General features: G+C 53.9%; 1 protein-coding gene and 2 non-coding genes across 7 annotated transcripts in view; 2 read left to right on the top strand and 1 right to left on the bottom strand.

Annotated features, from left to right (window-relative positions):
* The first annotated feature begins 1,050 nt into the window (after window positions 1-1,050).
* On the top strand, window positions 1,051-1,123 carry TRNAV-CAC (transfer RNA valine (anticodon CAC)). Its single transcript has one exon. It is a non-coding gene; the product is annotated as a tRNA-Val (tRNA).
* A 162-nt stretch (window positions 1,124-1,285) lies between these two features.
* Window positions 1,286-1,357, bottom strand: TRNAG-UCC (transfer RNA glycine (anticodon UCC)). The gene has a single exon. It is a non-coding gene; the product is annotated as a tRNA-Gly (tRNA).
* Window positions 1,358-1,640: 283 nt separating this feature from the next.
* DPP9 (dipeptidyl peptidase 9) overlaps window positions 1,641-13,411 on the top strand; it is a 36,081-nt gene continuing 24,310 nt past the window's right edge. For 2 of the 5 annotated variants that reach the window (XR_012498027.1, XM_074337624.1), the window contains exons 1-5: window positions 1,642-1,792; window positions 2,751-2,803; window positions 5,032-5,122; window positions 8,786-9,039; window positions 13,269-13,381. Coding sequence is in view for 4 of the 5 variants with exons in the window: in XM_074337624.1 (XP_074193725.1) it covers window positions 5,067-5,122; window positions 8,786-9,039; window positions 13,269-13,381 (423 nt within the window). In the remaining variant the exon portion in view is untranslated. Of the gene's footprint in view, window positions 1,793-2,750; window positions 2,804-5,031; window positions 5,123-7,904; window positions 7,991-8,785; window positions 9,040-13,268; window positions 13,382-13,411 lie in introns of those variants that run through there. The other 3 variants (XM_019744013.2, XM_019744014.2, XM_019744015.2) reach the window with 3 other exon arrangements.

Below are 13,411 nucleotides of genomic sequence, written 5' to 3'. Positions count from 1 at the left end.
TTATGTATTTTTTAATGGCTAATTTCCCTCCCCCCTGAGAAGTAGATGTTGAAAATGTTTGCATAAAGTTTTTGCATCCATTAAATGCAGGAAAGTAAAATTATAGTAAGTTCTTAACATTGCTTTAGTATACCTACTTTTAAGTTTCAATATGCTTTAATGCTCTGGGGAAAAATAGCCATTAGAAATACATAAAAACAAGTACAGAGGGGCACACGTTTTTGCACTTGCCTCAGACTCCAATATGGTTTGCAAAGGCACTGACAAAACCTGTCCTGATTTAAAATTTTGGTATTTGTTCATTATGGAGTTAATCTGTCATTAATATGATACTTTAGAATCGTGCAAAATATTATTTGTCTCGATTATTCAGTTTTTTGGAGACCCGGTAATTTTTGCAGCTGAGGCCAGTGCCTTACTCTTCTCACCAAATCCTGGTCCAGTGGTGGTGGGGAAACACATTTTACAACAGTCTGATCCTACATTCTTGCCACAACCACCCTTCCCTTCTCTTAATTAAAAAAAAAAAAAGACTTCTTTAAAATGCAAAAAGTTAGCTCTGGGTTATGAGATGAAAATTATTTTTCATTTCGGGCTTTTTTTTGTTTGTTTCTTTTTTTGCTTTTTTCCCCTTCTTCCAAATTTCCTGCCCCTAGCGTGCAGACACTAAAAATACTTTACAGAAAGTTGTTTTAGAAAGTGATTTGGACTCAATCAACATTGTAAATACCTGTAGACACTTAGGTGATATTTTCAATAAAAGTGCTATGAGATGAATTAATGAAACATTGGCTTCCAAATGGGTTTGTGAGCAATTTTTGTGTTTGTTTTAAATAGGACGTGTGTTGACGATAAATAAAGACGTATGTTTATTGGATGTTTTCCTCCTTTCAGATTCCACTACATCAAGCAGAGTGGTGGGTACTTAGGAAAAGCGGAAATCATCTCCGACTACCGCAACCAAATGAAATTCCATTTTAGGAACTACGATGTAACAATTGTTATAATATTGTCTTTATATAGTAATCTCAAGAAGTCTCGTCTCCACGTGTTTCCGTAGTGTAGCGGTTATCACGTTCGCTTCACACGCGAAAGGTCCCCGGTTCGATCCCGGGCGGAAACAAAAAGGTCTTTCTTGCTTGCTATACAGTTTTAAGTTTTATTTCAAAGTAACAGTAAATTTAAAAGTTACTTCAAACTAATAGCAATTCTAGTTCTATAATTTTATCAGAAAATTTTAAATGGGTAAGGGTATTTTAGAGACAGAAAAGCTCTATGGATAGCCTGCGTTGGCCGGGAATCGAACCCGGGTCAACTGCTTGGAAGGCAGCTATGCTAACCACTATACCACCAACGCGACGGCGGGCAATACTTTTTCCAGGCATCCTTAGCCAAAAAAAAAAAAAAAAAAAATCACTGGATTGGTTGGATGATACCAAGTTACATGGGGGTGTTTCTCCCTGTCGTCCCGGTGAGCACCAGAAGACACCGCCCATGGGACGTTCCACGCCACGGCCCTCGACGGCTGTACCTGTACGTCTCCCCCCAGTGCCGAGGCAGCCTTGGTGCCGGCCGGGAGGTGGCCAATCACTGGCCACCGCCTGGGCCGCTCGACTTCCGGGTCAAAGGGGCCTGAGCCGCCTGGTCCCCTGTGTACGCTGTCTCCGCTGTCCCCCGCGCCCGCCACTTCCGGGGCCGCAATCCCGGGCATGGAGTCGCGAACCTGAGGCTCCTCCGGCTCCGGGACACCCTGCTCTGCCTGGCCGCCTCCCCGCGCCAGCTCCGAGCCCCGGTGAGCAGCACCCGCGCGCCCCGTCCCTCCTCGGCCTGGAACTTGAACCCTCCATTGACCCGCCCCGCCTTACTCCCGACCCTGGACCCGCCATTGACAGGCCTTCCCAGGGCTCTCCGCCCCTGCCTCCCCGCACACCGCCCCCGCCGTGTCCCACTCCTGGTCCTGCCAGTCTCTACCTCGGTTTCCTCTCCGCCCCGCCCCCTCCTCTGCCCGGGCTACCGCTCAGCCTCTCCCCGGCCCGGCCTCGCCTCTACACATCCTGTCGCTGCCCAAGCCACCTGGCTCTGGCCCCTTCTGGGGTGGCCGCGCCCAAGAACGCCCTCTTTTCCTTTCAGGCTCTGGAGGCCCCCACCTCTCCCCCTCCCCATACAAACACACGTTCCCTATATGAACGTAGAGGCCATCTCTCAGACCTTCCTCTTGCCTCTTCACCAGTGCTTGGTCTCCCCCCACACACATCCCCACAGGGTCCAGCTCCTCTCAGCTTCCCCTCCTCCCAGGCCTGTCCAGCCGCCCACCTTCTTCGCACAGTTTGAGACCAACCTTGACACTTCCCCATCCATGCTGCCGCTGAGCCATCGGAAGCGGCCTGTTCCCACTACTCCTGTCAACCCTCCCATCCCCCACTGTGAGGAAGTCACTTGCCTGAGCGGCAAGAACGAACCTGCTTTCGAGGAGCTGGGACTAAAGCCCAGACTTGCACTGTGGTCACCAACCCCTGCCGTCCCTGGCAGAGTCCCGAGGGAACTGGGCTCCGTGGGAGGACCTTTCTCCTAGGTGTGGTTCAGCGCATGCAGACAGCACCTCAGGGCTGTGAGGCGGGAGGCCTGGCTAGAATCAGTCCAGGTAGAGAGAATCAAGCCCAACAATTGAGACTCCCCAGTGGAAGGAGAGCAAGTGGTTAGCCAGTCCCTCCATTAACCCACCTCATTAATGACACATTTACTCTGTCAAGGTCTGTGTCCCATGCCTGCAGCTGGAATGGAAACTTTCTGGACCCTTTAGAAGGTCAGTTGTGCTGGGGTGGGGCGGCCAGGAAGGCTGGGTGTGGGCTGGTGAGATTCATTTGCCTGCTCCAGGATATAGAAGTCAGCAGGAAGTGGTTTTCTATAACCCTGGGGTGACTGCCCAATGGGACCATTGGCTGGAACCCAGGCCAGTGGCTATAGCTTTGTGTGCTCTTGCTGAAGACTTTTCTTTCCATCTGGCATCCCCCTCCAGCTGCCTTGGTAAGAACCCCCTCAAAGACTGAGGGAGAAAAAGGGAGGGTGCTGATTCCACCTAGGTTTGGCAGCGGTGTGGCTGCACCCTCCCACACCTAACCCAGTGCCTGGCATTTGGTCAGCAAATGGTGTGCATTCTGGTCCTGAAACAGATGTTAGTCCAAGTCTCCTCCAATTCGCCCCTTGGTGTGATATTAAATAACTTGTTTAGTTGACAATATTAGCTGTCATGTAGTTTCTGCTATGTCAGGTGCTTTACCTGCACAGTCTCATTTAATCTTCACAGTAGCCCTCCTGCAGTCCCATTTTATAGCTGGGGAAATTGAGGCACAGGGCGGTTAAGTGACTTCCCCAAGGTTACACAGCCCATAGTGGCAGAGTCAGGATCCTAACCCATATCTTTGACACCAGACCCCACTCTTTTCACCGCTGCACTGAGAGTGAGCCATTGATTCTTTATGGTGACATGTTGCTTCACCTCTTCCCTATGATCTCCATCCTGCTTTCTTAAGCATTTGGGCATCTGCCTGTCATCCTGGGACCTAGCTTGTCGAGAAGGTGGTTGGGTGCTGATCACACCAGGAGGCCAGTTCACTTTAGATAGCATTCAGGTGAGGACGGTGACTTTCCCTCAACCTAAAATGTTTGTGTGCTTCCTATGTACCGGGCACGGGTCTGGGCTCAAGATACATCAGAAACAGGACAGATACGGGCCTGAGCCTGTGGAGCTGGCACTTCAGTAAGGAGTGCTCACTCACTCAGAGCAGGGGTTCTCAGCCTCAGAACTAGTGACATTTGGAACCGGGTCATTCTTTGCAGTGTGTGGGGCGGGGGCCATCCTGTGCATTGTGAGACCGTGTCTCCAATCAGATTACCTGTAACATGCCCCCCCCAGTCGTGACAACCAAAAATGTCCTCTGGGGGGCAGAATCGTCCCTGGTTGAGACCCCTGGGGTTAGGGGATTCCACTGACTCCCCAGGAGGTCCTGTGTGCTCTATACTCATTTGACCTACTGAGGTCCTGGGATACTGCATACATTTAAATACATGAACTGAGTAGGGAGAGGGAGAGGAAGTGACTCACAGATGCTGGGGATCATTCTGGTTTATAAAACCCCACATGACCATTGGGGATTTATCCTGGTGCAGTGTGAGCCTAAGAATTTAACTCAATTTTTTCCCCAAATAATGAATGCAGAGTTTCTCCTCCTCAGCGCTGCTGATACTGGGGTCAGATCGGTCTGTGTTGTGGGAGACTGTCCTGGGCTATGTGAGGTGCTTGGCAGCATTCCTGACCTTCACCAACCCCCATCGGTGGGGACAACCACAAATATCTGCAGGCATCGCCAAGGGTCCCCTGGGGGGCAGCATCGCCCCCACTGAGAACCACTCTCCTAGAGTGAGTGCTGTGCAGAAAGACCAGGTGTTGTGATGGGGGTGACACAGTAGCAACTTTGCTTCAGGGGCCAGGAAAGACCTCTGGGGAGGTGATATTGGAACCCGAAGGCTCAAGGGAGCAGGTCAGACAAAAAGCAGGGCAAGGGTGTCCTATGCAGAGGGGCGGCCAAGTTCAAAGGCCCTGAGGTGGGAATGAGTGGTGTGTTTAGGGGAGAGTAAGGCCAGTGTGCTGGAGGTCATGGTCAAGGGCGGGAGCAGGTGAGGTCACGGAGGCCACCAGGGAGCAGCCCCAATGGAGAATTTGGGTTTATTTCGTTTCTGGCAAGTGTCCGTGGATGGCATCCTCAGGGGCATTTGATACTCGCATCTTCTCAGGGACTTCACCTTGGGAGAACCCCTCGGCAAAGAGATGCTGGTAGTTGGCAAATGCCAGACAACCTCTCAAATTTCAGGGCAGTGCCCAAATCGTCTGCCTCATCAGAATGCCCTTGGCTATGGGTATTCCCCGGAGGCATGGAGGGCGGCCTGGGGAAGTAGAGGGAAGAAGGGGGGGGAGAGTGTGCACCCCTGGGCTGCCTGCTGGGAGTTACAACCCTGTGGTCTCTCCCCTCCCAGGTGCCCCCACCCTCCTGAGGTCAGCTGAGTAGTTAATGCGGACGGTTAAGAAGCTACGTCTGGACAACGCGAACACAGGAAGTTGGAGGAGGTAAGGGGCACAGCTGCGGGAGCCCTGATTGCTGGGGGCATTGCAGTCTTAGGTCTGGGAAGATGCCTTTGCCCCCCCCACTCCCCTACATTTCTGCATTTCCCCAAAGTGCAGTTTTGGTTCTTTTGCGTGAAGTGGCAGCGTGGGCTAGTGCAGGGTTTCTCAGGCCTGGCACTGCTGACATCGGGGCCAGGTCACTCCGTGGAGTGTTGAGCAGTGTCCCTGGCCCCCACCCACTTGATGTCAGAGCACCCCACTCATTGCCCAGTGTCCCCTGGGGACAGATCAGCCCCCAATAGAGAACCACTAGCCTGGTGGTTAGAACACGGGTTTTGAACCCAACAGACTTGGGCTTCCCCCGCCCCCTTCATTGTCGTGACTTTGGTCGGGCCATTTGACTTCTCTGAGCCCACTTGCCAGTCTCCCAAATGGAGCTGACCCCGGAACGCACCTGCCAAGGTTACAGTGAGGATTAAAGGTAATTACACAGGTGCGGGCATTTGTTAAATTCCACATCTGGGGCCTGGCACAAGACGAAGAGACCACAGGAATTCCTTGACCGAGTTGACCTATGTCAGTATGAGTTTTCTGACTCTCAGGCTCATTTGCTTTTATCGAGCGCAAGCGATTGGGGAGGTTGGAAGGGAACTGAAGATGGTTCTGGAAGGTAGGCATGATGTTAAGCATGGTGATTCGTTCCCCAGACGCAGGCTCTGAAAACAGGCAGTCCCCATGGCTGATGGGTAAATGCGGCAGGGGGTCGGTTAGTGACAGGGACCCGTACCTCCCTTCTCATGGGTGGGCACAGGCCGGGCTGCACGCTAACTGTATGGCTGGTCGTAAAAACTGGAGGCCCCGGCTGTGCAGGCAGAGGGTGGCCTGTTGTTTCCTGGAAACCCTCAGCTGCAGGCACACAGCGAGTGTCCTGAGGGCCACTCCCTCTGGAGCCTCGATCCCTTCCTTCCGGCTCCCCTTTGCCTGGCACCTGCCTAGCTCACCTTCCCTGACATCACTGTGGTCAGCCTGAGCTTCCCAGACCTGCGGCCAGTGCTGAGACTCCACAGTTCCTTTCTGCCTTGCTCCTGTTGCCCTCATCACAGGCCCCGTGTGCGTCTCTGGCAGACGCCCCAGTGGGCAGTGGCCCCAGCCCTTGGAGCACCAGCTCAGACAGAGATCACAGAACTCCCATTGGGCCGTGACAATGACTGAACCGGGAGGTCCCTTGTAGTTGCTGGTGGCACCACGGGCTGTGAGGCACCCTATCAATTCGCAGAAGGAGAGTGTAGGTGGACCTGACCTAAGTGGCTTACAATCCAATTTCATTTCCCAGCTGTGTAAACTCTTGACTAGAGAAGCCCAGCCCAGGCTGGCACTGGATGGGAGAGGGCGGCACAGACTTGCTTCGTCAGGGCCCCATTTCGTCCACCTGTTCCTCTTCCCCCAGTCTCTCCCTGCAGCTGGGGCTTTGCCTCTGGGGAGGACAGAGGTGAGCAAGGGCCAGGCGGTAGCACTAAGCCTTAGCCTGCCTGGGAGTTCAGGCTGCCTGGCCGCATCTAGAAGATTCCTAGAAGTTTTTCGTGATGTTTCATTTCGTATCTCATCTCCTGGATTGCGTGGTTGCTCCTTGGGCTCTCTGCAGTGATTGGAGGCAAGATCATTTTTACCACTCTTTGCTGTGGAAATAAGCCACGTGATTTTGTGAGTGCTTCAGCCAGGCTCTTAGCTTCCCCTTTGGGGGCCGTGGAGGTCACAATCTGTTTTTCTGCATGAGCGAGGCTTGAATTGCAATGGCAAGAGTTTGGGAGGGTTAGGCAGTGAGAGGAGTTCCCCTGGCTTGGTGTCCTGGGCTTGCTGGCAGCTCTTGGGGCCATGTGGGTTCTGGAGCGCCATGGTGGCCCCACCCCAGCCTCCGCCTGACACCCCTCAGTGAATCTCCCGCCCTCTCTGGGTTTTGTTTATTTGACCCGAGGGCCCTGGAGGTTCTGCTGGCCTGTGGTCTATGTCTTCAAAGCCACTGTAGGAGGAGCTCAACTGACTGCTCCTTCTTACAGGGTGCAGGACACATCAGCTCGCTGTACCCTGCAAGCTCTGACCAAGTCATGTAGCACTGATCAAGGGGGGACATTTCTCCTCCCGTCTGTTACAGAATTTAGTTAGAAAAGGAACTCGGAAAATCAGCCTGCAATGGATGCTCAGAAGCCATAGGTACCCTTCTTGGGTCTCTTTCTGGCCCCGCCTCTTGAAGCAGGCAGAGGTCCTTTGTCTTCCAGTAGCCACTCTGTGGGGTCTCCTGCTAGCAGGGAACAAAGCCTTCCAGGAATCAGAGGGCGCCTGAGTGAAGGGGGGCACAGCTCTGCCTGTCACTTCTCTAAAGCCCTTGCCCTGTGCTGTCCCAGCCGCAGGGATAGCAATAGCTTCAAGTCCCACTTCCGACAAGGGAACGTGGACTTCTGCTCACAAAGCTGCTAATCCCGGAGCACCCATTCCTGGCGCCCAGCAAGGCCCTCGGCCATTTGGGGCCCCAGAGGAAACCAGGGCCAGCCTGCTTCCTTTGGCTGGCCTCATGGGACGACCCTGGCTCTTCCACAACCAAGTCCCCATGCTGTGTTTAGATTTCCCTAAAACAAATATTTGCCTGGCCAGTCCAGTGTGGTCAAGAAGTGTGCTTAGCAGAGAGGGTTGGGGGAGGGCCGCAGCTGCTCCTGGAGTGGGAGGAGAGTGGGACGGCCTCTGAGGGGAGGTGTGCCCATCATCCTCTCACCTGAAGTTCTCACGTCCCCAGCAAATATCTGCCTGCTTCTCTGAGTGCCACCAATGAGGCACAAGAGTTTCCCCTGCTGGACAGCAAGCTGACAGCACTGTGACGAGGTTTGGTGATTAATTCTCTGTGCTCAGGCGTCTGCATGGGCGAGTGTGTCTCTCATAGCTCTCTGTGGAATGCCCACTGTGCCAAGGGCCACGTCAGGTTCTGGGGACACAGCTATGCAGACATGGAGACAGGCGATTGACAGACAGCTGTTGTGACTGCTGCTCTGAGGGCTGGATAACCAGATGGCATGTTTAAGATTGCTGGAGAGACCAGCTTCCTTATGCATAGTCGTAGGTTTCTGAGGAGCTGACAGGTGTTTCAGCTGAGATCAGATTAGAAGTTCGTTGAGTAAAGAGAGGGAAAAGGTGTTCCAGGCAGAAGGGCCAGCATGAGCAAAGGGCCTGCAGTGGGGAGGAATTTGGCCTGTTTGAGGAGCCGGGAGAAGGCCAGTTTGCCTGGGCCCTAGTGATGACGGGATGAGGTTCAAGAGTCTGGTGGAGGTCAGAGGAAAGAGCTTTGAAGGCCAAGGTGAGGACTGTTTTTTATACTAGTTGCTGTGGAAAACCAAGGAAGAGTTCTGAGTGATGGGATCAGATTTGCACTAGATGTGCAGACTTGAGCTGTAGAAGGTTACAGTCATTCAGTCGAGAGGTGACAGTGGCTTAGATCTTAGCATTCATGGTGTTGGAGAGAAATGGAACAATTTGAGAAATATTCGGGGGGACAGGGAAAGCTGCACGGTATGGCGCTTAGCTGGGGGAATTGGGGTGTCTGCTGAGAAGGCAGCTTATATACAGAACTCAGGGACCACTCCCTTTCTCCTTGTCTTCCTGCCTGCCCCTTCTTCCTCATAGCTTCTCGCTGAATTCCGAGGGGGCGGAGAGGATGGCCACTGGGGCTGCGACATCCGACCGGGGCGACGCGGTGGAGATGGAGGAGCCGGCATCCTGCTTCCAGGTGCAGAAGCACTCGTGGGAAGGGCTCCGGAATATTATCCACGGCAGCCGCAAGAACTCAGGCCTGATCGTCAGCAAGGCCCCTCATGACTTCCAGTTTGTGCAGAAGACGGACGAGTCAAGCCCCCACTCCCACCGCCTCTACTACCTGGGTGAGCCCTCCCGGCGCCCTCAGGCAGCTTCAGGGACAGCTGTTGCTGAGTCCTCTAGTTTCCAGAGGTCCTCCTAGGTAGAAGGTCCAAATAGATGAGCCTGGCCCTGAACAAACTGCCACCCACGGTGACATGTGTTTGCAATGAAGGTCTGGCCCAAGGGTCCTCCAAATAGGTCAGCTGTGCGTGTGAGGGGAGAAGATGGCCGTCCCATGCCATCTGTGTTGCATGGTTCCGTGGTTTGGGCCTGGTACGTGGGCCGGAGCCATTGAGATTGTTTCCAGTACCAGTCAGCGGGGCCTCCTCCTGAGTCACTTCCCAGCTCCTGCGCTGGGCTGGGCTGGGCTTACGCAGTGGGAGTCACACGTAACTACAGTAGGGGTGGCTGTGGAGGGATGTGTTACAAGGCTCCTGAGGCTCATGGAAAGCTGCCATATGCCCTGTGGGGTAACGACCGAAGGTGGCCTGCCACATTTTTATTGTCCCTGCCCTAGATACCTGGATAAGCATGTTAATTGCTAATTACTTCCTCCTCTGAGTGTTGCCTCCCGAGCAGCACTTTCTACACATCTGTAGTTGTTCACATATTTGTGTTCCCTGCTGGGCCATGTGAGAGCCTTCAGGGCATGGAGCAGGCCTCCCGCACCTGTGGCCTCCTGGTAGGTGGGCACTCAGTATCTGCTGAGCGAATGAATGTTGCCCTACTTTGCCTAAAGGTCCCACAGGGCAGTTCCAAGCAGGTTTGAAAGCAGCATGCCACATGATTGTTGACCCAGGGCAGGTTTTTAACCTCAGCACTCTCCTGGTAGGGTCAGTCTCTATATCCTCAGTCCCTGGGACAATGCCTGCTCTTGGGCAGGCCCTCGGTCAATATTGGAGGGAACGATGGAATGAACAAATGAAGGTCATCTTCTGCCCAAGGCTGACCCCCGGCTATGACTGTGACCAAGCTGGATACCAGATGGCTCTCCCCTTTCTCCAGTCAGTGCAGGCCCTCCTCATAGAGACCCACGTGGAAACCAGATGATGGTTTGGCAAGCACTGGGTTAGAAAGAAGAAGGGTCTAGAACGGGGGTCATCAAGTGATGGCTGGCTGCTTTTGGAAATCTAGTTTTCCTGGTGCCCAGCATGCCCACGCGTTTACATTCCGTCTGTGGCTGCTTTCCAACAGAGGTCATGTGGCCCATGAAGCTGAAAAGATTTACTATCTGGCCCTTTACGGGAAACAGTTTGCCAGCTCTGGCCTAGGAGAGATTGGGGCTGGATGTGCTTCGCATTTTGTTTAGACAAGAGGGAGCCTGGCTGTTAGGACTGAAAGTGGCCAAGACTCATGGACTCTGCTGGGCTGTTGCCTCTTTGTTCATGCAGTTCCGTGGCCCCCTGACCCTTTTCTCTCACTTTCGTTAGCCACTCACTCACTCAAGTTCAGGTTTCTGTCCTGCTCAGGGTACTTGTATGCGTTTCCTGGGGCACTATTGTTCTAAATCACTACCGACATGATGGCTTAAAACAACCAAAATGTATTCGCTCACAGTTCTGGAGACCAGGATTCTGAACTCAGTTTCTCTGGGCCGAAATCAGTGTTGGCAGGGCCGCGTTACACTCCCTCGGAGGCTCTAAGGGAGAATCCGTTTCTGGCCTCTTCCAGCTTCTGGTGGCTGCTGCCACTCCGCCGCTTGTAGCTACACCACTGTAATCTTTGCCTCTGTGGTCACATCGTCACATCTCTGCCTCCTCTTCTGTGTCTGAAATCTCTCTCTGCCTCCTCCTTTATTGTTATTATTGGGGAATATTGGGAAATAGTGTGTTTTTCCAGGATGTCAAGTCGTTGTTTTTTCAATCTAGTTGTGGAGGGCGCAGCTCACTGGCCCATGTGGAACTCGAACCGGTAACCTTGGTGTTATGAGCACCGTGCTCTAACCACAGAGCAAACTGGCCGCCCCCTCTGCCTCCTCCTCATAAGGCGTGTGATTACATGTGGCGCCCAGCTAGATAATCCAGGCTAATCTCCCCAGATCAAGATCTATAACTTAATCCCATCTGCAAAGTCCCTTTCTCTACAGAAGGTAACATATTCACAGGTTCTGGGATTAGGACGCGGACATTTCGGGAGCCATTGTTCAGCCGGCCACAGAGCTGCTTTAAGGGACAGAAATCCTCCGAGCTCCTTTGAGCCATTAAGTGTGCCTTGTAGTAAGAATGCAGGGGCGTCTCAGGGAACCCCCACTCCCCACTCCAGGACTCATGACGTGGCACCCCAAGCTACATGGAGCCCAGGCATCTGCCCTGCGTGTATTCTTCTCCATGGGTCCACCCTCAATGCCCACCTGCCTTCCACTCCCAGGTTTACACCTCTAGGTTCCTGCCACCAGAAGAAATGGCGAGCTTTCTCCACGTGGCTGGGGGAAGGACTCGGGTTGGCTCGGCATGGGTCAGACGCCTACATGTCCAGTAGGCAGCGGCCCGTGTGCATGTCCGTGGCTGGGGTGGGTGTGTGCCCGAGGTCCACAGGAGGCTCTGAGTGCCCACCCCAGTGTGTCGGGGCAGCTCCAGACAAGGGCTGTGGATACAGCAAAGACCCCAAAGCACGCCCGGGACAGCACAGAGCTGTGCTGCCTTTTTTAGGTTACATTGCTCAGCCTTGAGCTGATTTCAGTCTGTATCACTAACACCCGTGGGGGTACCCTTGGTCTCTCTTCATGTCCTAGTTCCTGGGGCAGGCCTTCCGAGAACTCCTAAGTATTTGTGATATGGCTTTGCCCCAGCCCACCACCCGGGACAATGCTGGCAGCCAGCAGACTTTGTGGGTAGAGCAAAAAGGGCCTCCAAGGGCAATGTGCAGCCGGCCGCTCTAAGCTCCACCTGCCCCCTGCGATCCCCCGGGACCCCTGCCTCCTTGGTGGGCACAAGGTTTTGCTGTGTGGGGCATGTGGAGCCAGTCACCAGGTCCTCAGGGCAGGCTCTTTCCAACATGCCTGATGAAGTCCGATGCACTCGAAATGGAGCAGAAAAGAGACTTTGCTGGATGCTGCCGGCTGCTGCCAGGAGGATGGGATTTGGGCGGCTCAGGTTCCCAGGGCTCAAACTGCAGTGTCAGGGAACCCTCCCTTCTGGCTCTCCTGCTCCACGTGGCTCGGCTCCTCCCTACTGCACACAGGCAGCTCATGTCAGACAGGGAGGGCACAGGGCCCCAGACAGCTCTGGGAGCCCTTAGAGGGGACATGCAAGACCACTGTGTCCTCGTGTCCTGTGTCAGGCCCAGTGCCACATGCCCCCCGCCCCCCAGGCTGGTCGCCTAGACCACAGGGCTGGAGTTGGTACTTGCGCAGGCCTTGGCCACCTGCCACACAGGTGAGGGTTGGAGGTGGGGGCAGTGTGCTGGTCCTAAAGATGGGGCAGAGCTGGTAAGAGAAGGCAGAAGAGGGGCAGAAATCAGCGGCTGTCATCGGTCATGTCAGAACCCCGCGTAGTGCGCGGGTCGGCACTGTCCGAGGTGCCAAGGACCGTCATCCAGGGAATGTGCTGGCTTAGGCCATTAGGTGTCATCGCTTACTCATCAGCTGGGTAGGGAGGCAACCCCGATGTCCTTGGCAAGGCCACGCTGTTGACTTCCTGTTTGGAAAGTTCCGGCTCTCGCAGAGAGGCCTGCAGACAGGCTGTGCAGAGCACACGCCATGGGCGGCCCAGCCCAGCAGCGTCATGTCTGCCTAGCTGGGAACGAGGCAGGTCAAAGCAGCTGAAAGCGCCCTTAGAGATCAAAACGTGACTGTTTCCCAGCCACACACCTAAGTTAACTTTCCATTTGCGTTCAATCCGCTTTAAAAGGAACCCTTATGAACCTAATAATTTTCTCCAAGTATGTTCTTTTACTAGCTATACGTCACGAGCAAACTTTATCATAAGTGCAAAACCCATGTCACTTGCCATATCAAGAAGCTACTTGACCACCCATTTTTGTTCTCTCGTGTTGTTTCTTCAGTAATTAGGCCAAGATACTCAGCTCAAACATCTCAGTGATGGAAGACCCTGTCACTACTGCTGATGTGCTGAAACCTGTGGTTGTAGCTTGTCTGGGTGGGTGTGCAGCCAGGATGTGCCGGCAGGATGACGCAGAAGCAAAAGGAACTAGCTGGGCCCAGCCATGCAGAGCCTGAGGCCAGCCCCCACCTGAGACCCCCTCCTATCCTGGGCCAGGTCACCCATTCTGGTTTTTTCCCTCTTCCCCAAAGGGATGCCTTACGGCAGCCGAGAGAACTCCCTCCTCTACTCCGAGATCCCCAGGAAGGTCCGGAAAGAGGCTCTGCTGCTCCTGTCCTGGAAGCAAATGCTGGACCATTTCCAGGTGAGCTATACCTGTTGGGCACTGCCCATG

The sequence above is a fragment of the Rhinolophus sinicus genome, linkage group LG07 (assembly GCF_036562045.2).
Source record: "Rhinolophus sinicus isolate RSC01 linkage group LG07, ASM3656204v1, whole genome shotgun sequence".
NCBI classification, from domain to species: Eukaryota; Metazoa; Chordata; class Mammalia; order Chiroptera; family Rhinolophidae; genus Rhinolophus; species Rhinolophus sinicus.
Note: the sequence above shows the minus strand (reverse complement) of the source record. Positions and strands in the feature narration are given on the sequence as shown.